General features: G+C 50.1%; 1 protein-coding gene across 4 annotated transcripts; it reads right to left on the bottom strand.

Annotated features, from left to right (window-relative positions):
- Positions 1 to 6,200: 6,200 nt before the first annotated feature.
- Positions 6,201 to 20,508, bottom strand: NPM2 (nucleophosmin/nucleoplasmin 2). 4 transcript variants are annotated; one of them, XM_047760879.1, is made up of 7 exons: positions 20,263 to 20,508; positions 20,039 to 20,124; positions 19,792 to 19,917; positions 9,381 to 9,474; positions 7,739 to 7,917; positions 6,515 to 6,548; positions 6,201 to 6,401 (listed from the first exon to the last, which is right to left on the bottom strand). In XM_047760879.1, exons 1-6 carry the CDS (start codon positions 20,318 to 20,320, stop codon positions 6,537 to 6,539), a joined length of 555 nt encoding a protein of 184 aa, XP_047616835.1. In that variant the 5' UTR covers positions 20,321 to 20,508; the 3' UTR covers positions 6,201 to 6,401; positions 6,515 to 6,536. The 4 variants fall into 4 exon arrangements, 3 of the variants coding, with proteins under 3 accessions (XP_047616835.1, XP_047616834.1, XP_047616833.1); XR_007132229.1 differs by having other exon boundaries at positions 6,515 to 7,917; XM_047760878.1 differs by having other exon boundaries at positions 6,201 to 6,548.
- Between the last annotated feature and the right edge of the window lie 1,858 nt (positions 20,509 to 22,366).

The raw sequence follows: 22,366 nt of genomic DNA, 5'->3' as shown, positions 1-22,366 counted from the left end.
CAGGAGCAGATGTGGGCAGTCCCCGGGGGCAGAGAATCAAGGTCTCTTCAAGCCACAGGTTTTCAGTGGGGAGAGGAGGAGAGAGAGGGGAGGAGGAGGAGAGAGAGAAGAGGGGGAGGAGGAGGAGGGGGAGGAGGGCGTAATTGGGAGACTGAGGTGTGAGGAGTCCACCTTCCTGACCAGTAAGACTGCAAAGCAGCCACTGGTGGGGGCTGCCAGCCTCTGGCAGGGCTACCCAAGCGCAGAGGATGGAGCTGCTGGAGCCTTCTGGACCGGGAGGCTGGCTCCCGCGTTATTCCTGACCCTCGGGGACCCCGACAGCAGGGCCCTCCTGTGGTCCCAGGGCCAGCTTCTCCCACCCCACTTCCCTAAGGGTGAGCCGCAGGTATCAATCCCAGCCTGGGGTCACTGGGTCTGGCTCCAGGGGTGGAAATGCCCAGAAGCAGCCTTTAAAGGAGGAGCCTCCCTCCAGGGGGCAGGAGGTGGGCTTGGCTGGGAGCGGTTGCTTCCACTGCCTCTGTCACCCCTTCCTCCCCCATCTGCTGTCTGGCCACTGGGAAGGAGGGGTTAAGGCTGTCCTGACTGGCAACCAACAGTGGGTACCACAGCTTGGGGGTCAGGAGTGGGAAGGAAGATGCAGCTGGGGCTGTGGAAGGACCCCAAGGAGTCTTGAAAACTGGTGAGAGGTGGAGTCAAGGAGAGCCAGGGCCCTGATAGTCTGCTCTGAGAGATGGGCACAGCAATGCCTCAGGATGTTGGGGGACCGAATGAGACAGGGGCACTTAAGCAGAAGTCAGAGGTCTGCGTCCTGGGCCTCACTTGTCACCCCTGCAGGGCAGCAGCCATGCTTAGAGCTGGGGGGAGCTCAGCATCTCTTCCCCCGTTCCCTGGGTGCCCTAGCAGCCGCCTGGAATCAAGTGCCCAGCAGCCTCTTCATCTGACCTCTGGCCCTGCACTGCTCTGCACTGTGCCAGGTAGCACCCCATTCTGCAGACGAGGAAACTGAGGCCCACTGTTTAGGTCATTTGCTCAGGGTCACCGAGCTAGTGAATGGCGTAGTGGCCGGGTTTCCAAAGTCCATGCTCTTTCTCTCTACACCCTCTGGGCCCAGCACAGTGCCCACCTGCGACATCCCACTATCCCAGGTCCCCGAAGCTATGGTTCCTGCCCTGCAGAAGGGGACTAGTATGGGCGGGGGGGGCGGGGGGGGTGTCTCTGAGGGAAGCTCACACCTCAGCTCTGCCTCCCTGGGGGTCTCAGTGCCCCCAGGATGGGAAGAGAAGGGGAAATGCTGGATGTGGATTTACTTACCTAAAGAGATGAGTGGGAGGTCGAGAAACTCTCACCTCCAGACCTGCTTCTCACCTTCCTGAGCCGGATCAATCCACAAAGGTGTCTGCCACCCCTGCCCACACACAGTGGAGCACCTCCCACACCCTGTCCAGCTCAGCCCTGGACTCCCAGCTCCACCCAGGCGTCCTGCTGGGGGCTTGAGAGTAAGCTGGGCCTGAGCTGGCCTGGGGAGGGCACTGTTGGCCCTGGCCCCGACCTTCAGGGGCTTCGTAACTAGGGGTGTCCGGAGTTGAACCCAATGGGAAAGAATGTCAAAACTGGAGGGATCTTGGAGTTTCTTCATTTGGTCCAGCCTCCTCACTCACCAATGAGGCCCAGAAAGGGCCGCACAGCTGGTTAGCAGCACAGCTGGGACAAGGTGCCTGGTGCCCAGACCCTGACTTCAGTGCTCGCTTGTCTCCAACCCCTCCTCCCAGCTGTCCCTCCTCCGCTTTGACCCAGGCTGATCCTCCCGATCATTTCCATTTTCCACATTTGTGCCCACATTTGGGGTCCAATTTATGTAGTTATTTTAATTATTATTATTGTGTTTTTGCTTTTTCTAGGGCCGCTCCCATGGCATATGGAGATTCCCAGGCTAGGGGTCCAGTCGGAGCTGTAGCCGCTGGCCACAGCCACAGCCACAGCAACGCGGGATCCCAGCCGCATCTGCGACCTACACCACAGCTCACGGCAACGCCAGAGCCTTAACCCCTGAGCAAGGCCAGGGATCGAACCCGCAACCTCGTAGTTCCTAGTCAGATTCGTTAACCACTGAGCCATGACAGGAACTCCTTTTCTTTTTAAGGCTGCACCTGCAGCATATGGAGGTTCCCAGACTAGGGGTCAAATTGGAGCTGCAGCTGCCTGCCTACGCCACAGCCACAGCAACGTGGGATCTGAGTGGCACCTGTGACCTACACCACAGCTCACAGCAACGCCGGATCCTTAACCCACTGAGCAAGGCCGGGGATTGAACTCGAATCCTCATGGATCCTAGGTGGGTTTGTAACAACAGGAACTACTGGGGCCCAATTTAAACCTCCTCGAATTTACCTCTCCACTGCGATTGGCCCTAGCCTGTCTCTGTGCTCTGAGAAGCCTTTGCCCTCAGGCCCGCATCCTCACCAGCTCCCCTGCCAGGGATTAAAGCGTATCTCCTCCCAACCTCGATTAAGGAGAGGCAGGTACAAGCAGAGAGGCATGGAAGAGACAGCTCAGGCTCAGGGTTCTGGACTGGCGGGCTCAGTTGGGGGACGGAAGGCAGTGAGGGGAGGCAGGTGTGGGGAGTTCCACCTAGTGCCATCTGGGCCCAAGGTCTCTGAGCCCGAGGGCCTGGTCCCTATCAGTGGGGGAAGGGCCTGCTGTCACTGGCCAGCCCCCAGCCCAGCCTGGGTCTCCATGGTAACAGATACCTGCAGTCAAGCTTGGCCTTGGGGATCAGCCAGAGGGCTGGTGCCAGGGGACACCCTGTTGCACGGTGCCACATCTTCCACTCCTTATCCCTTCCCACTCCAGACCCGTGGGCCTGGCTTTCTGACTCTGTCTGCTCCTTTACCCCCATGGGAAGGCTGGTGATGGGCCCCAAGTGGAAAGTGTCCCAAGCCTGGGAATCTTGTCCCCATTCCCTGGCCCAGGCCCGTAGAGGCTGTGTGACCTGTGGCAAATCCCTTCACCTCTCTGGTCCCAGCTTCCTAATTTATAAAAAGGAAATGGTCACTACTGATGCTGTCAAAACTGCCATCATGTCGACTGAGAGGAAGGACCCTTTCTGAAAAGTGTCGAGTGCCATAAGAATGAGGGAGAGGGGCAGAGACCCTCTTAGGTGGTCCAGCCTCAGTTTACCTGGACAGTGACTTTCTCTCTGGACTAGAGGGAGCTGGGAGCAGGGTAGGTTTCATGAACATTTATTGGGGGGGGGGTGGCAGGAGGTGATAAGGGAAGTGAGAAGTAGCCTGGGCCCTGGTGGTTAATCCCACCCCCTAGTGCCAAGTTCAACACCCCCCAACTGGGGCGTCTCACGCCTGTTCCTGGCAACCAGGCTTGTGCAGACACAAAGCCCACCTGCAGCCCTGCCACTTGTCACCACCTGCCTTGACCCAAGCACACCCTTTTCCTGTTGAAAAACAGAAGGGCTGGGGCTGGGGAAGGGTTAAGGGCAGAGGGCACTGGAGCAGTGCAGGCAGACGCCACACCCCCACCGCCCCATCTGGGCTGTTTGATCCCCACCGCCTGCTGGCACGTGGAAATCACATTGTCAGCAGTCTAGGTATTGAGTTCCCTTCTGTGGAGACCCGCACTGAGCCAGAGAACTGGGGCGCTCGCTTGGGTCTGGTGAGGATGGAAGTAGCTGTGGGAACTCAGGCTTTGCTGTAACCAGGCTCTGGAGCTGCCTCTCCTGAGCTCCTTAGAAGCTGGGCTCAATGCTAACTCCCTGTCTCAGTTTCTGAGGCTTCCTAGCGCTCTGGCTGTGGTCTCTCGCTCTCAGTCACAGAGTGGTTAAAAACAAGGGCTCGGGGGCCAAGCTACCTGGCCACAAAACCTGGCTGTGTGACCTTGTGGGAAAACTGTTTAACTTCTTTGTGCCTCACTTTCCACATCTGAGAAATGGGGCTAATAACACCCGCCTCAAGGCATGGTTGAGAGGATTAAAGGAGTGAGGCCACAAAGGCCTGGAACAGCGCCCAGTCCCGTTATCACTGTGATTCTGTCAGTCTTCTTTCCGCCCAAACCTCCACGCTTGTTCTTTCTCAGGCCCTCCGCATTCTCTGATCCTGCTCCTAGGAGTGTCCTTCCACCAGCTCCACACCACCCTCTCTCCCCTAAGGGACCTTCTCACATCTAACTGAACAGCACTTCCCCACTGTGGAAATCAGCCTGTTTTACTTCCTCCAAAGCACTTGACAGTAATTGAAATGATGTTGTTGGCTCTTGCGTTCCTTTCTACTAGTCTGCAGGCGACTTGAAGGGAGGGAATTTGTCTTGCCCTGTATCGTGGTGGCATGAAGCCATGGTAAGTGCCAGCTGCCTTCCTGGAGCCGGACCTGAACTGATGGCCTTTGTCACTCTGGGTGATTGAAGTCAGCAGCTTCTTCTCATTTGTTAGAAGGTGAGACAAAGCCCACATCTGTCTCATGAGGTGTAGGCAGCAGCAGCAAGAAGGCTAGCTCTGGAGTTCCCCGGTGGCACAGTGGGTTAAGGATCCAGAGTTGTCACTGCTATTGTTCAGTTTTGTTTTGTTTTTTTGTTTTTTGTTTTTTTGTCTTTTTGCCATTTCTTGGGCCGCTGCCGTGGCATATGGAGGTTCCCAGGCTAGGGGTCTAATCGGAGCTGTAGCCGCTGGCCTACGCCACAGCCACAGCAACGCGGGATCCCAGCCGCATCTGCGACCTACACCACAGTTCACGGCAACGCTGGATCCTTAACCCACTGAGCAAGGCCAGGGATTGAACCCGCAACCTCATCGCTCCTAGTCGGATTCATTAACCACTGAGCCACGACGGGAACTCCTGGCCCAGGGACTTCTGCATGTCACGGGCACAGCTGAAAAAAAAAAAAGAATGCCAGCTCTGTCTTCCTCCGCCTCTTCTGGTATCAAGAGAAGCTGAGGGGGGAGACTCAGGCCTGCCTGACCTTTCCACATAGGTGTTCAGAGACCTCCAACCTCTGGGACCCGTATCTGGGGGTCCTGGGCTCAGGACCAGTTTCCCATTGGCCCACTTCTGACCTGGACTGTGGGGGTGCTGGGGAGGCCTAGGGAGAAACCTCCCCAGAGTCCTTGCAAGTAAACCCCGAGGGGGTGGCCATCTGTGTGTTACCATGGGTGAATCCATCTTTAGAGTGGGTCTGCAGGCTGGGAGGGGACAGAAGTCCAGAGCCATGCAGTGGGCTGCTCACCCCCACTTCCAATCCTCCGTTGAGCTTCCCCTAACAATTTACAGAGCCCTCTTCCTGTGGCTCTGACTATTGCGCTGGGGGAATGCTAGCCCAGGGGGCTAAAAGTGTTCACCCACCCAGCTCCTGGAAGAGATATTTTTTTTTTTGTCTTCTTAGGGCCGCACCTGCAGCACATGGAGGTTCCCAGGCCAGGAGCTGAATCAGAGCTACAGCTGCCGGCCTATGCCACAGCCACGCAGGATCCGAGCTGCATCTATACCACAGCTCATGGCAACGTGGGATCCTTAAATTGCTGAGTGAGGCCAGGGATCAAAACTGCATCCTCATGGATTCCTTTCCGCTGAGCCACGATGGGAACTCCCCTGAGAGAGATCTTTAGAGCCTCCATGAAGCCTGCCTCTCTCTCCTCTCAGGAGGTTTCCTTGAAGGTGCAGGCCTCTGCGCTGCTGCCCGAAACAGATCTTCACACCAGTGAGGCCCCTGTGAGCAAGAGCTCATCCTGAACAGGATGTGTGAGGCTAGGAGAGCAGGACTAGGCTGGGCTCTTGAGAGGCAGACCTTTAGGCTGGTCCTTTCCTGGTAGGGGCTGTGGGCAGCTGTCACCCTTTATTTTAGGTCTGTATCTGGAAACCCAGGCCCTGCTAGAAGGGAGTATGGACACAGGAGGACTCACAGCAGCTCTGGCCCCCTCCCTCAGCCCCGAGGGCAAAGGTTGAAGCTGGGAAAGGGGCTGAGACACTTGGTTCTTCCCCTAAAGCTGGTCGCTGGGATTGGGGAGTTGTGTGTGTGTGTTGGGGCGGGGGGGGGGGGGGTGCCAGGGGAAGAGAGGGAGATCAAGACAGACAACAGCTGGGAGGCTGGCACATGGCCGCCCTCTGCCGGGCACACGGGCTCACTGCAGCCGGCCAGGACAGCTGGGGAGAGACAGACAGCTGAGACAAAGTCGCAGCAAAGCAAACTTTATTGTGCTCTTGAGGTTGGGGCTCTTCCCTTCAGGTCCTGATGAAACCGAGAGTTGGGGTTAGGGTCTCTTGTATTGCCTCCCAACACATCCATCACATTCGGACTCAGCATGGTGGTCTCACGGGCCCGCCCTCGGCCACTGTGGCCAGGCCACTCTTGGCTCCTCATTTCTTGGATCCCAGCTTTTTCGGTTTGAGTGTGATTCTGGCCTATGAGAGAAGTGGGGGAGGGCTCCAGTGTGTCCCACCCCTCCCCATCCTAGCACCTTCCCAGGGACTGCCCCCTCCCCCTGGAGGAACCGGCCCCTTCTATCAGTACTTACCTTTTCCACAGGGCTCTTGTCTCTAAGACTGTGTCTAGAATTGGGAGACGGGGTGGGGGGAGGTTGGCAAGCAGTGGGGATGTGGGTGGAAGAGAGCGAGTTCAGCCTGCGGCCAGTGCCCCGGGCCCTCCTAGCACCCCCGCCCCCTACACACAAACACACACACACACACACACACACACACACTTCCAGTTTTCAGGAAGCAGGGGACTGTGACCTGGAGAGTTTTGCTTCTCCACCTGTCACCTGCCAAGGACCACCCTCCCTCTCTCTTCAAACAAAATGTTTTTTCTTCTTAAGCTTCCATCTGCTTTCCTTTATTTGTATATAAGCCACAAAATGCCTTTCTCATTATAAAAGTAATGTTAACCACATTGCACAAAATATAGCAAACAGGGAATAAATTGCCTCTAATTTTCTTAGCCTCCTACCAATATCAACATTTCGTTTGTTCTAAAAATACATGAAATAAAATGAAAAAAAAATAATATCCTGCTCTTCAAATTCTGGAAATACTTCCCAGGTGGCTATATAATACTTCGTGGGCATTATGTCACATTCCATTGAGAAGATGTGACATAGTTTAAGCAACTATCAATGGACATTAATGCTTCCATTTTAGACTATTACTTGAATAATGCAGTGATACATTTCTTAGTGTATGTAAGTTCCCCCATATTTTGCATGGGATTCTTTGGAAGGAACTACCATAAGTGGAATGAAGTCAGACGATAAGAACTGTTAAACACTTTTGAAAAGGGCTGTGCCAGGGGAGTTCCCTGGTGGGCTAGTGGTTAGGACTCAGTGCTTTCACTGCCGTGGCCCAGGTTCAATCCCTGGTCTGGGAACGGAGATTCCCCCATTAAGCTGCTGCATGCAGCAGCCAAAAGAAAAAAAGGTTCAAAAAGGCTGTGCCACCGACAGTGGCAGCATACCTGGGCACCTGGGCACCACGCCTGCACACGCACACCAGTGCATCACTCTCTTTCAAGTGCTAAGTACCTCCACCAGCTTAAAGGTTTTGGCTAAGTTAACAGTTACCTCACTGCCTCTTCTTTTTCCACCTTTTTCTTCTAGAAACCAAACACAAGCATTATGGGGCGTGTGGGTGAGGCTCGGGGCCAGAGCGGGCTCCCGCTGGGCACCCGGCAGGTCTGGCCCTGGTCTCAGGGCACTCAACTCGGGAGGCCTGGCCCAGGGTGGGGGGTGGTGCTCCTCCCTCACCTTAGCTACACTTGTCTGCTTCTGGGGCGCCAGCCTCTTGACCTGTTTGACAGGGGTCTCCTTCTCCAGGGACACATCTATATCATCGTCGTCGTCGTCGTCGTCATCTTCCTCCTCCTCTTCTTCCTCCGGGCCTTCCTCCTCCTCTTCGTCCTCCTCCCAGGAGAGGTCTGAAGGGTCTGCGATGGCACAGGAGGGGCAGAGCCCTGAGCCACGGGGTCTCCACCCCAAGGGGGAGAGGGGAGGACTCTTCACCCGAAGGAGTGAGGGAGTGGGGCTCGGGTGGGGGAGGGTGCTGGGACAGCTCCAGGGGGCTGAGGTGGTGGCAGGAGGGCAGGGGAAACTGCAGCTCTGGGGGTGGGTAGGGAGGGAGTCACCCTGGGAAGGAGAGTGTGAGGGGAGGGGGCGGGAAACGGCAGCTGAGGAATTCAGACCTTAACCTGTGGGAAGTGGAACCTGCCAGATTGGAGCAGGAGAGAACCTCAATAAGAGGCACCACTGGACAGAGCAGAGGGCAGTTAAAGGCATGTCCACAGAGTCAACAGCTCAGTGACTTGCCAGGGTCCATGTTACTTCCACAGCTATGAGCGTCATAGCAGGTAATGCCTTTTTTTTCTTTTTAGGCCCAGGCTAGGGGTCAAATCAGGAATCAGAACTACAGCTGCCAGCCTACACCACAGCCACAGCCACGCCAGATCCCAGCCATATCTGTGACCTACACCACCGCTCAGGGCAACACCAGATCCCCGACCCACTGATCAAGGCCAGGGATCGAACATGCATCTTCATAGATACTAGACGGCCTCATAACTGATGAGCCACCAGGGGAAATCCAGCAGTTAAGTTTTTTTTTTTTTGTCTTTTTGTATTTTCTAGGACTGCACCTGCAGCATGTGGAGGTTCCCAGGCCAGGGGTCTAATCAGAGCTGTAGCTGCCAGCCTTTTCCAGAGCCACAGCAACACAGGAGCCGAGCCATGTCTGTGACCCACACCACAGCTCACGGCCATGCCGGATCCTTAACCCACGGAACGAGGCCAGGGATCCAACCTGCAACCTCAAGGTTCCTAGTCAGATTTGTTAACCACTGAGCCACGATGGGAACTCCTTTTTTTTTTTTTTTTTCTTTTTAGAGCCACACCTGCAGCATGTGGAAGTTCCCAGGCTAGGGGTCGAATCGGAGCTACAGCTGCCAGGCTACGCCACAGGCATGGCAACGCAGGATCTGAGCCCTGTCTGCAACCTACACCACAGTTCATGGCAATGCCAGATGCCCGACCCACTAAACGAGACCAGGGATCAAACCCACATCCTCATGGATACTACACAGATTCATTTCCATGGCACCACAATGGGAACTCCCATAACTACTCTCTTAAGATGAAACCAAGTATACCTCCACCCTTGCGTTACAGCTGAGGGGGCTGCGGCCCATAGAGGATGGGGGAGAAGTAAAGGAGAACTGGGTTAGGACCCATGCCCATGGCCTTCCGGTCCAGGCTGCTGGTGATTCTGTTGCCTTTGGGAATCTTCTATAATAAGTCTAGACTCCCTTGGGTGTTTGAGTACCTGCTACATCTTGGCACTGTACCCTGAGTGGGCGCTGTACCCTCAGACCTTTCTCGGGTCCGAACGCAGACTTACCATAACATTCCTGGCCACTAAGGAACACAGGTCCAGAGCCAGCCCGGAGCTGGAACGTGACAGGAGGAGAAAGCTCCAATCCCACCAGGACAACCTGTAGGGGGAGGTGAGTTGGGAGCAAAGTCGGGCTTGGCACCTGGTGGGGGGCTGGTCTCAGGCAGAAATACTTCGTTTATTCCCTCCTCTCAACCACACATGCTTTCTGGGTTCCCTGGCCCTCTCTGCACTCTCAGCGCCCTGGACCTTCCTGCTGAGGTGGCCTGTGTCAGGGAAGAATGTGGATCTGATCACCTCCTTCTTGCCAAGATCACAGATGGGCCTGCAAGCTGAGGGGCAGCTGTTAAATAGAGATGTCTGATAGCCATGGACTGACTGAACTGTGTCCCCGCCGTCCCAGATTCTTACATCGAAGCCCTGGCCCCCAGCGTGATGGTATCTGGGGAGGAGGCCTTTGGGAGGTAACTGGGGTTAGAGGAGGTCATGAGAGTGGGGCCCTCAGGATGGGGTTAGTGCCCTTAGAAGACCAGCCCGGAGAGCCTGCTCTCTCCAGACCACGTGAGGACACAGAAAGAAGGCAGCCATCTGCAAGCCAGGAGGAGGGTCCTTACCAAAACCCGACCATGCTGGCACCATAATCTCAGACCTCTAGCTTCTAGAACTGTGAGAAACAAATATCTGTGTAAAACAATCACTCCATGGTATTTTGTTATGGCAGCCTGAGCCGACTGAGGCACCAATCAATCAAATGAGAAAAGCAGGCACAAAGTTGCATGACAGTCTTACCTTTTTTTTTTTTTTTTTTTTTTGCTTTTTAGGGCTGAACCCTCGGCATATGGAGGTTCCCAGGCTAGGGGTCGAGTGTGAGCTGCAGCTGCCGGCCTACACCACAGCCACAGCAATGCCAGATCTGAGCTGCACAGAGAGAGATGAACCACAGCTCATAGCAATGCTGGATCCTTTAACCCACTGAGCAGGGCCAGGGATCAAACCCGTGTCCTCATGGATACCAGTCAGGTTCGTTTCTGCTGAGCCACAACAGGAACTCCCACAGCCTTACTATTGACTTGTAAGTACTGTGTGACTATTCATAGGAATCAAGGTTAGAAGTAGTGCTAACCAAAATTTTCGGAGGAGAGTAGAGCATTTATTTTCTTTCTACTTTTCCAAACTTTGCAAACTTTTCTAGAGTAACAATGATGATGCTTATGCTTCTTGAGTTCCTGCATGTGCCAGGCCCCACGCTAAACATCTTACTTGCTGTATCTCATTTAAATCTTCATAAGAAGCTCACATAGGGGGGTATTATTTTACAGAGGAGGAAAACTGAGGCTTGGAGAGATTAATTTAGAGCTTCTGGTTCAGACAGGAGGCAGAAAAGCCAATTGAAACTCTGCAGCCACAAACACTTGGAAATGCTGGATAAAATGTAGTCCAGTGTTTTTACCTCATGGCTGGATAGTAAGAAAGGGGACTCCCTGTGCTGCCTCAGAAAGACGAGCAGCTTGTACAGGGGCTTATTTTGCAGCAGCTGAAAGGAGGACATCCTTGAAAATGTCGTTAGGTTGTAACACTCACATGGACAGGCCTGGGGCTCGAAAGGGGAGCCATAACAGAGCCCACCCTGTGAAGGCTGGGACCCTCAAAGGGCTACCTCTCAGTAAAAAGCCCCAGGGTGAGGGTTGAGGAGAGGGGATTGAAGGATCCTAAACCATCCAACTAGAAACAACCCACCATCAAAGGAAGGAAACGAGGGCCCACGGGTGAAATAACACAGTCTCCTATGAGAAGCTAAGAGCCGTGGTCATACCTCTCACTTATACCAAGTCCGAATTCACTCAGAGGGGCCTGCCAAGCCAAGAGATCTGTATAAAATCCCAGGCTTGTGATACTCCTGTGTAAACAGCAGACACAAAGACAAAACCAGTCTCTAGGGACACTCTGAATTCTTTGCACACAGAATTCTTTCAGACAGCAGAACCAAACCAAACTGGAAGATGAGCTCCCCATCTAAAATTACAAAACCCCAGAAACAACCCCGCTAGAGACAGCAGAAGGAACACAGTGATGCGGCCCAGTACAACCAAGAACCTGAGGCACGAGAGTGACAACCTAAACAGCATGAAATAAGTTTGATGAAAACCCAGTAAACATAAAATAGGAATCTGAAGCATAAGAACAAGGTATCACGAAAAATAAAGAGAACCAAAGGCAGCTTCTCGACATCAAAAACAGAAACACTGAAGTAAAATGAACAAATGGTTAAAAAGCAGAGTGAATCAGCGGAGGGGAGAATCCGTACATTGGAGAAATGCTGGGAAGAAACGACCCAGCATGCAACACACAGAGAGAGGAACAAAGCATGAGAGAGGAGCTGGATGTGGAGGCAGGTGAGAGGTCCCGCGTGCATCCAGTCAGAGTTAGGGACCGGCAAGGATGGAGTCCGTGCCCAAAGTGATGACCGCCAAGACTTCTCCCGACACCACCCAAGACACAGATCCTCACGTGAATAAAAATAAATCTACACCTGAACATAACCACGGCGCAATGGCAGCTAGCAAGAGCAAAGAGATGACCTTAAAGTTAACTAGAGAGGACAGCGTTTCAAAAAAGGGACAACAACCCCGCAGACTGAGGATTTCAACAGCAACATCAGAACCCAGAACAGAATAACGTGATCAACACTTTGAGGGAAACAACCTCTTACCGAGACGCTGATAAACAGCTAAACTATCGTGAAGGAATGAGGGCAAAATAAACATATTTCTGAGCAAAGTCCAAGTGAGTTTACTACTCTCAGACCTACTAAAGGATTTTTCAAAAAGATGGTGATTAAACTGAGAAGGAAGAAGTGGGCACAAGAAGCGGTACTGAGCAAACAAACTGGTAAACAAAGGAAAACCTAAGTAAGCATCGTGGTAAAATAGCATTTGTCATGACTAGTGTTGAGGGGGTTTAAAACAAGTTGGAGCTAAAATGTGACATGATAACAATATTAAAAGTTAAGAAGAGGGTAATTCGAATTTGGCAGGAATAAAACTTTGTTTTTTGTTTTTTTTGCTTTTTAGGGCTGCACTTATGATATATGCAGGTTCCCAGGCTAGGGGTCTAATCAGAACTGTAGCCGCCAGCCAACTATGCCACAGCCACAGCAACGTGGGATCTGAGCCACGTCTGCGACCTACACCACAGCTCATGGCAGCCCCAGATCCCCAACCCACTGAGCGAGGCCAGGGATTGAACTCACATCCTCATGGATCCTAGTCGGGCTTGTTAACCGCTGAGCCACGAAGGGAACTCCCGCAATAAAACATTTAATTTTAAACTCTGATCATGCGTAATTGTTAAAAAATTAAGGGGACCCAATAAAATTAGAATGAGATTTTATAGCCTCCAAACCAGGAAAAGAGAAAAGGGGAAAAGAAATTTTCCTCAGTCTAATAAAAGACAGAAAAAGGAGACAAAAGAAACAAACAAAAAATTTAAAGGCAAGGAAAGAAGAAGCACAAGGTACATGCTACAAGTAAATCCAAGTATATTAGCAAATCATTAATAAATATAAACAGACTATACTAGCCAAAGTCTAGCTACAGTATTATAAGATACAAAGTTAAGGAGTTCTGGTTGTGGCTCAGCAGTTAACAAATCAGACTAGCATCGATGAGGATGCAGGTTCAATCCCTGGCCTCATTCAGGGGGTTAAGGATCCGGCATTGCCTTGAGCTGTGGTTCGGGTTGGAGACACAACTCGGATTTGGCACTGCTTGGATTCGACCCCTACCTGGGAACCTCCATATGTTGTGGGTATTGCCCTAAAAAGCAAAAAAAAAAAAAAAAAAAAGATACGAACCTAAAACAAAAGGACAGAGAAATGCTGAAGTAAAGAAATGGAAACATAAATACCAGACGTGCGGTGCCCTGATATTATTCAAATATCGTACCTGCCAAAGATTACATTCCCCATTTTCCTTTGCAGTTAGTTTGACGATGTTACTAATTTCTGGACTAAAGAGTTGTAAGCAGAATTTGGTAGGTGGTACTTGTGTGAGTACTTCTTTTTCTTCTTCTTCTTCTTCTTCTTTTTTATCCCCCCATATGGAAGTTTGGACCAGGGATAGAATTTGAACCAAATTTGTGACCCACACCACAGCCGTGGCCACACCGGATCCTTGGATCCTTAATCTACTGTGCTAGGCTAGAGATTGAACTGGCAACACCACAGAGACAAGCTGGATCAGAAATCCACTGTGCCATAGCGGGAATTCCTTTTTTAAAAATAAATGGTGGTTTGATGTGATAAATTCATTTGAGTGATTAAAAAAATAAAGAGTTGGTGCTTTTGAAAAAATAAATAAATAAATAAAAATAAAATAAAATAAATGATGGTTTTTGGCCACATGCACGGCATGTGGAAATTCCTGGGCCAGGGATTGAACCTGTGCCATAGCAGTAACCCAAGCTGTTGCAGTGACAGTGCTAGATCCTTAACCTGCTGCACCAAATGGGAAATCCAGTATGAAGCCTTGTTAAAGGTGGACTGGGAACCAATACATACGTTAATCTCACTTTCAGTAGCACCTCAAATCATGAAATGTGTACGGGTGAATTTTACGAAGTACCCTGAAAACTACAAAACATTACTGGGAAAAGCTAAAGACTTCAACAAATGGAGAAATACATCATGTTCAATTTTTTTTTTTCTTTTTAGGGCTGCAACTGCGGCATATGGAAGTTCCCAGGCTAGGAGTCAAACTGGAGCTACAGCTGACGACCTATGTCGCAGCCACAGCAACTCAGGATCCAAGCCATGTCTGTAACCACAGCTCATGGCAATGCCAGATCCATAACCCACTAAGTGAGGCCAGGGATTGAACCCGCATCCTCATGGATCTTGGATTTATTAATTGCTGAGCCATGAAGGGAACTCCATCAAGTTCAATTATTGACGACTCAAAATTTTTAAGATGGCAATTCCCCAAAGTAACCTACAGATTCAATACGATCTCAATCAAAATCCCAGCAGACTGAATTTTTTTTTTTTTTTTTTTGCCAAACCCATGGCATATGAAAGCTCCTGGGCCAGGGATTGAACCCGTGCCACAGCAGTGACCCAAGCTACTGCAGTGATAATATCAGATCCTTAACCTGCCATGCCACAAGAGAACTCTCCAGTAGACTGCTTTTTAAAGAAGGCTGATTCTGGAGTTCTCGTTGTGACTCAGCAGAAATGAATTGGACTAGGAACCATGAGGTTGCAGGTTCGATCCCTGGCCTCACTCAGTGGGTTAAGGTTAAGGATCTGGCGTTGCCATGAGCTGTGGTGTAAGTGGCAGACGTGGCTCAGATCTGACGTTGCCATGGCTATGGCATAGGCTGGCGGCTACAGTTCTGATTAGACCCCTAGCCTGGGAACCTCCATATGCTGTGGGTGTGGCCCTAAAAAGCAAGCCAAAAAAAAGGGTTGATTCTGAAATTTATATGGAAAAGCTAATGACTTAGACTTGTCAATTCGGTTTGGGAAGAGAATAACAAAATTGGAGGACTCACAATAATTTTTTCTTTTTTTGATTTTTAGGGGGGCACCGGCAGCATATGGAGTTTCCCAGGCTGGGGGAACCCACAACCTCATGGTTACTGGTTGGATTCATTTCCACTGCACCACAACGGGAACTCCTACAATAATTTTTAAGACTTACTGGAGTTTCCCTTGTGGCTCAGTGGAAACAAACCCAACTAGTATCCATGAAGATACGGGTTTGATCCCCGGCCCCACTTAGTGGGTTAAGGATCTGGCATTGCTGTGAGCTGTATTATAGGTCTCAGATGCAGCTCAGATCTGGTGTTGCTGTGGCTGTGGCATAAGCCAGCAGTTACAGCTCCAATTCGACCCCTAGCCTGGTACCATATGCCACACCTGTGGCCCTTAAAAAAAAAAAAAAAGAAAGACTTTTATAATAATAAAGGTACAATGATCAAGTCAGCCTGGTATTAGAATATGGGTAAAAATAAATCAGTGAAACAGAATATTATAGAAATACACACATATATGATCAGCTGATTTCTGGCAAATGCCAAAGTAATTGTATTAGTGAACGGTCTTTTCAAAAAATGGTACTGGAGAACTGAATATCAATTTGGAAAAAAATGTTCCTCAGAGTTCCCTGGTGACCCAGGAGTTAAGGACTTGGCCTTGTCACTGCTGTGGTTCAGGAACTTAAGCATGCCACAGGTGCTGTATATGTGTGTGTGTGTGTGTGTGTGTGTGTGTGTGTATTCCTACAAGTCAGTAAAAATAACTCAATTATTTTAAAATGGACAAAACATCCAACTGGGCATTTAGCAAAAGAAAATATACAAAAGAACAAAAACCAAATCAGAAGATAGTCAACATCACCAGCCATCAAGGAAGAATAAAAAAACCACAATGAGATGCCACTATATATGTAGGAGATTGGCTACAATTAAGAAGACTGACAATGCCAAGCGTTGGTGAGGATGTGGAGCAACTGGAAGTCTCATACATTGCTGGTAGAAATGCAGACTGGTACATCAATTTGGAAAATAGCAGTTTGGTATAAAGTTTAACATATCCTTACTATATGACCCAGCAATTTCACTGCTAGCTATTGACCCAAAAGAAAACACATCTATAGAAATACATCCACTCATAAACAAATTACATACATATAGTGAGAGAGGGTGGCATGTTATTCAGATATAAAAAAGGAACATATATTACTATTTCATCAACTGTACAGATAAATCTCAAAAGCATTATTCTAAGTGAAAAAAGCCAGCACAAGACACTACATATTGTATCATTCCATTTAAATTAAATTATTAAAAAGGCAAAACTGTAGCGACAGAAGGCAAATTGATGGTTGCCAGAGGCAGTGGTAGGCGGAAGGTAACGACTGCAAGGAGGCAGGAGGAAATATTGAGGCAGGTGATGGATATTCTCTGCCTTGATTTTGGTGGCTGCTGCATAATTTGTCAAATGCATGGAGTTGTAACTTAACACTAGGGAATCCTATTGTATATAAATTATATCTCCATAGAGCTAATTTTAAAAAAAACTGACTCAAAGACATAGAAACATCTGAGTAGATCTAAAACTATTAAATAAATTGCAGTAGTCTAAAAACCAAACCTGCCTCACATAGTTTGGTTATTTACTGCTTGTTCATTATATATTGAGTTCCTATAATATACCAGACACTAGTAAATGGGCAGTATGGATAATGCAGCAAGCCAGGCAAAATCATTGCTCTCTTGAAGATTATATTCTGGTTGGGAGGAAAGACAGAGCACAAGTGCAAACTGATGTCAGTGATGGGTCCTAGAGGAAAAAGCGATTAGGGGTGGGGTCGAAATTGGGGATTCTGTTTGTTGTCAGTGGAGACCTCTTCAACAAGACAGCATTTGAACAAAGACCAGATTGAAGAAGGGGGGGGGGCCAGTGTGTCCCCAGCATGAGGAAGAGTAAATGTGAAGACTTCTAAGGAAGGGGTAAGTCTGGAATTTTCAGGGTGCAATCAAGGAAGCCATTGTGGTTTGAGCCCAATGGGGGGAGCAGCAAAGGATGAGCTCAGAGAGATTGCTGAGGATCAGCATATAGAACATAAAGGACCCTGAATCTCATTTTAATGAGGTGGGAAGCCGTGGATCTAAGTGTTCTAGCAGATAATCAACAGGAGCTGACCTTGGCTTAAAAGGATCTTTCCAGGGGCTGTGTATAGAATCGACCAGAGGTCTGAGGGAGCTTTTTCGGTAAAGGGTCCAATGGCAGATATTTTAGCCTTGTAAAACATATGGTCTCTGTGGAGACTGACCACTGAACTCTGCTGTGAAAGCAACCACAGATAATTTGTAAATGAAGGAGTGTGTCTGAGTTTCAATAAAACTGATCACGACAACAGGCAGTGGGCTGGACTTAATCCTGTAGTTTGCCACCCCCTGGAATCAACTAGAGGCGACCAAGGATGAAGGCGGGGAGACCAGTTAGGAGGCCTTGCAATAAAACTGAGCGAGAGGTGCTGGTCGCCTGGACCAAGGTGCGTCGGGGATGTGGTGAGATGTGGCCAGGCTGGGGTATAAGTAGAGCCAACAGGATTTGCTGATGGATCAGATGTAGGGTGTTCAGAGAAAGAGGGTTTGTCCTAACTAATTTGGAGAAATAGCGATTTACTGGGAGATGTGTTTGGGAAGGGGGGAAGAGATTATAGATAAAAATCAAAAATTTGGATTTAGACATGCTAAGGTTGGAATATCTATTAGGCATCTGTTAAATGTATTGAATTGGACAGAGGATCTGGAGCACAAGAGAGAGGCCGGGTTTACAGAATGAATTTCAGAGTCTTCAAATTATAGGTGGTCCTTAAAACTAGGGGAATGGATGAGATCTAGGGAGATCTCATAGAGTGAGAGGAAAAAAAAAATAGGTTTGAGGGCAGAGAAGAAAATAGATTTGATGGAGTTCCCGTCGTGGCGCAGTGGTTAACGAATCCGACTAGGAACCATGAGGTTGCGGGTTCAGTCCCTGCCCTTGCTCAGTGGGTTAACGATCTGGCGTTGCCGTGAGCTGTGGTGTAGGTTGCAGACGCGGCTCAGATCCTGCGTTGCTGTGGCTCTGGCGTAGGCTGGTGGCTACGGCTCCGATTCGACCCCTAGCCTGGGAACCTCCATATGCCGCGGGAGCGGCCCAAGAAATAGCAAAAAAAAAAAAAAAAAGGAAAAGAAAAGAGAAAATAGATTTGAGGGCAGTTTTACAGACCAGCCTCCCAGCTCTTTAAGGGCAGATAATCCTGGTCTTACGACATTACCTCTGCCCCCACTGCCTGCGCAGGAGCAAACACTGTGCATCGCAGTTCTCGAGGCTGGTTTGCCTGGACATCCAAATAAGGACTTTAGAGGCCAACCTCACTTATGAATATATACTTTTTAAAAGAGCCTTATTGACTGATTCACTTTGCTGTACACCTGAAACTAATACAGCATTGTAAAGCAACTGTACTCCAATAAAATTAAACAAGTCTTACTAACAAAGCCGATTTAGAAATTTATAACACAGCCAAGTAACAATTATCTCAGGAATGCAAACTTGGTTACTATTCTATTACTATCACATAGGACATGAACGGATTAAAGAAGAGAGAGCCCATGATCAAATGAACAGAAACACATTTGATAACCAATTGTGATGAAAAAGAAGAAAATTCAATTTTTCAAAGAGTAGGATTTGCCAGGGACTTTCTTAACCTGATGAAGGGTATCTACCAAACACTTCATACTTAAAGGAGAAACATTAGAAGCATTCCTTCTTAAAAAAGAAAAAAAAAAAATCAGGACTGAAACAAGATCACCTACCATTATCATTTTATCCAGTATTATACTAGAGGTCCTAGCCAGTGTACTAAGATTTAAAAGAGAAAAAAACAAAAAACGAAAAACACACAAGACAGGAGTTCCCCGTCATGGCTCAGTGGTTAACGAATCTGACTATGAACCATGAGGATGTGGGTTTGATCCCTGGCCTCGCTCAGTGGGTTAAGGATCCGGCATTGCCATGAGCTGTGGTGTAGGTTACAGACGCAGCTTGGATCTGGCATTGCTGTGCTTGTGGTGTAGGCGCGAGGCTACAGCTTCAGTTAGACCCCTAGCCTGGGAACCTACATATGCTGAGGGAGCGGCCCTAGAAAAGGCAAAAAGACAAAACAAAAACAAAAAAACCCAAACCCACAAGACAAAAACTGCCCTAGAAAACTCGGAAAGAGAATAAGAATTGAGGTTTGCATTAAAACTCAGAATAAATGATTAGAAGTGAGAGTTTCTGGATACACAAACAGTATGCTAATCATTACCACTGCCACTGCCTGGTTCAATAAACAGTTGAAAAATGTGATTGGAAGAGAGGTTATTTAGCTTGCCCAGAGTCGCACAGCTACTAAAGAGTGGACTAGGATGGAAAGGGGGCTCATTGCCTACTGTGGCCAGGCTTTTAGTCGTGTACTAGATGCCTTCTCAAACAGGGTTGTATTTTTTTTTTTTTTTGCTTTTTATAGCTGCACCCAGAGGCACATGGATGTTCCCAGGCTATGGGTCAGATTGGAGTTAGAGCTGCTGCCTACACCCCAGCCACAGCAATGCGAGATCCAAGCCCCAGTCTGCTACCTACACCAAGCTCACAGCAATGCCTGATCCCCAGCCCACTAAGTGAGGCTAAGGATGGAACCCGAAACCTCATGGATACCAGGCCGATTCGTTTTGGCTGAGCCACAAGGGGAACTCCATAGCTCGGCTGTACTTCTGCAGGACGCCTCTACCCCATTTGGCGTCCATGCCCACGCAGAGAGTGAAGCCTGAGTAGGGCCTCTGAGGGCGGGAGCCCGGGATTCCTCGGCCTGCTGGGACTCACCATGGGGAGGACGGAGGCCCTAAGCGAGGCCAGCGTGATGGCCTTTCTCTTCCTGTTGTCCTGGCCTGCAGGGGGCAGGATCTCCACGAGGTTCATCTCCTCTCTGGCTTTCTCCCCCAGGCAAATCTGCGAGGGGTGGAAAACAAGCAAGGCACCTCCTCACGCCCGGGGCTCCCACCTGCTCCTCGGTAGCCGTCCAAGTCCCTCCCCGCTCCAGCCTACCCCCCCTCCTGGGAGGGGCACCCACCGTGCTAAGCAAGAGCTTACAGTCCTGCTTCCCCTCCTTTTGGGGTCTGAAGGTGCAGGTCGGCTTCTCCTGGTTTAGCTCACAGCCTGCAAGGGAGACAGAAGGCAGGGACGCTCTAGGGCAACGCTCCCTCTCTCCCTCCAGACCTAAGCCCCAGGGTGACGCACCCCCCTCCCCGCCCCATGACCCCGGGTGCTCTGAGAACAGCCTGGGGCCTCACTCACCCCAGAGCAAGGCTACCGTGGCCTTTTCCGAGGTGCTGCTGGTGCGGCTGCGATTCATGATGCGGGGTTGGGGCCGAGCAGCTGCGAGGAAGGGCCTGTTACCACCCCAGGCCGATGGGAGACAAGAGCCCTCCCACGCCCCGAGGTGCAGCGCCGGGCAGCCGGGGGAAAGGCGGGTGCGGCCCGGTCCCAGGTTCAGCTGGCCCGGGGGTCCCGGCCCTCTCGCACCCCCTCCTCCACCTCACCGTCCCTACTCCGTGGGCGCGGCTCTCGCCATCCGCTCCTGCTCGGATTACTTCCCTCCCGGGCTCCCTCACTCCAGGCTCACGCCGGCCTCACCTGGGGGCCGGCCGCCCACAGCGGACCGTTATGAAGCCCGGGAAGGGGCAGTGGGAGGTGTCTAATCAGCCCCACTCCGTTCTTCCCCCCTTTCCTCCTCTTTGCGCCCCAGAAACACCTGGAGAACTTGTTCAACAGGAAGCGCTTAGTCCCACCTCCGCCGTTTCCCTTAGAGGAGGTCTGGGTGAGACCCAGAGAATTTGCCTTTCTAACGGGTTCCCAGGTGAAGTGGATGCTGCTGGTCCAGGACCACGCCCTCAGAGCCGCGGTCCTGGCCAGTGCGGATTGACTGAAGGCCCGCTGCAGTTGGCCCGCCCAGCGCGGGGACGCCTCCCCACCTGGGAGGAAGCGGCGGCGTTATCGCCTTTCCCGTTCGTTGCCTTCCCCTCAGTGTGCGCCTTTTCCCTGACCCAGAGGGCCTGACCTCCAGGACTGTGGTCCCCAGAAAGGAGGAGACCTGTTTCCAAAAGGATGACTTTCCCAAGGCCAGGAAGGGGTGGGGACGACGAAGGGAACGGGAGAGGCAGCTGCAGCAGCTGGTAAGGACTCCGCGAATGACTTTACCAGGGCCAGTCATTCAACAAACAGCAGTTCACAGGGTACAATGATGCACTTAAATGTTTGGGTGGGGTGGTGAAGAGGAGGTGGGTTTTCAGTGGATGATCCCCACCTAGTCCTCCTTCAAGTGACACCTCTGTTTGGGAGCCACAAATAACCAGGAATTTCTCTCATTGCATTCTCCCCCAACCCCAGAACTGGGGTGCAGTGGCTTGATTCGGGATCTCATCTCCCAGACCAGGGACTGAACCTTGGCCACAGTGGTGAAAGCCCCGAATCCTAACCACTAGACCACCAGGTAACTGCGTTTCATTCTTACCCGTCACTCCCATCCCAGAAATTTCTCACCTACATATAATGTTCATTGATTTTCAACAAAGGTGTCTTTTTGGAGTTCCCGTTGTGGCTCAGCGATAACAAACCTGACTAGTATCCATGAGGATGTGGGTTTGATCCCTAGCCTCACTCAGTGGGTTAAGGATCCGGCATTGCCAAGAGAGCAGCAGTATAGGTCACAGATGCGGCTTGGATTTGGCGTGGCTGTGGCTGTGGCCTAGACTGGTAGCTGCAGCTCCAACTTGACCCCTAGTCTTGGAATCTAGTCTGTAGTGTGCCCACTAAAAAAAAAAAGTTGTCTTCTAAATGACAGGATAGTCTTTTATTGCTCTGGAATCCTGACTGGAGCTTCGGTTGTGCAGGAATTAGTTTTCTTTTTTTTTTAAATGTCAACTTTGAGAAATAATTTTTATACAAAGATACACTCATTTAAAGAGTATACTTTGAATTTTGACAGATTTTATACTTCCATGTAACCATCACTACAGTCAAGTTATAATTTCTGTCACTCCCCCAAATTTTGTTTCCCTTTGCAGTCAATATCCTCTCCTTACTGTCTAATTGGCATTAGACAAACACTCAGTCTGCTTTCTGACACTGTAGTTAAGTATTGCCTGTTGAAACATTTAAGAATGATCATACAGGGTCTTTACCATATTTTGCTGAACAGAACGTGTTTGTGGTTCATTTGTTGTTGCTGTATCAGTAGTTTGTTTATTGTTGAGTAGTACTCTGCAATTTGTATATCCAGACACCTGCTGGTCAGTTTTATGTGTGAACTTGGCTAAGCTATTGCACCCAAATCAAACTGAGGGTGTAGCTGACAGCTTCTACTTGGCAGTTTCTTTGAAGGTATTTTGTAGATGTGTAA

Source organism: Phacochoerus africanus, chromosome 15, assembly GCF_016906955.1.
Source record: "Phacochoerus africanus isolate WHEZ1 chromosome 15, ROS_Pafr_v1, whole genome shotgun sequence".
Lineage (NCBI taxonomy): Eukaryota > Metazoa > Chordata > Mammalia > Artiodactyla > Suidae > Phacochoerus > Phacochoerus africanus.
Note: the sequence above shows the minus strand (reverse complement) of the source record. Positions and strands in the feature narration are given on the sequence as shown.

What these genes read in the sequence shown, in the direction of transcription:
- NPM2 (XM_047760877.1), bottom strand. Translation starts at nt 20,320, where the DNA reads ATGAATCGCAGCCGCACCAGCAGCACCTCGGAAAAGGCCACGGTAGCC. An exon ending in CACGGTAGCCTTGCTCTGGG is followed by an intron (nt 20,125 to 20,262) that starts GTGAGTGAGGCC and finishes TCTCCCTTGCAG; the next exon opens with GCTGTGAGCTAAACCAGGAG. An exon ending in GTAAGCTCTTGCTTAGCACG is followed by an intron (nt 19,918 to 20,038) that starts GTGGGTGCCCCT and finishes CACCCCTCGCAG; the next exon opens with ATTTGCCTGGGGGAGAAAGC.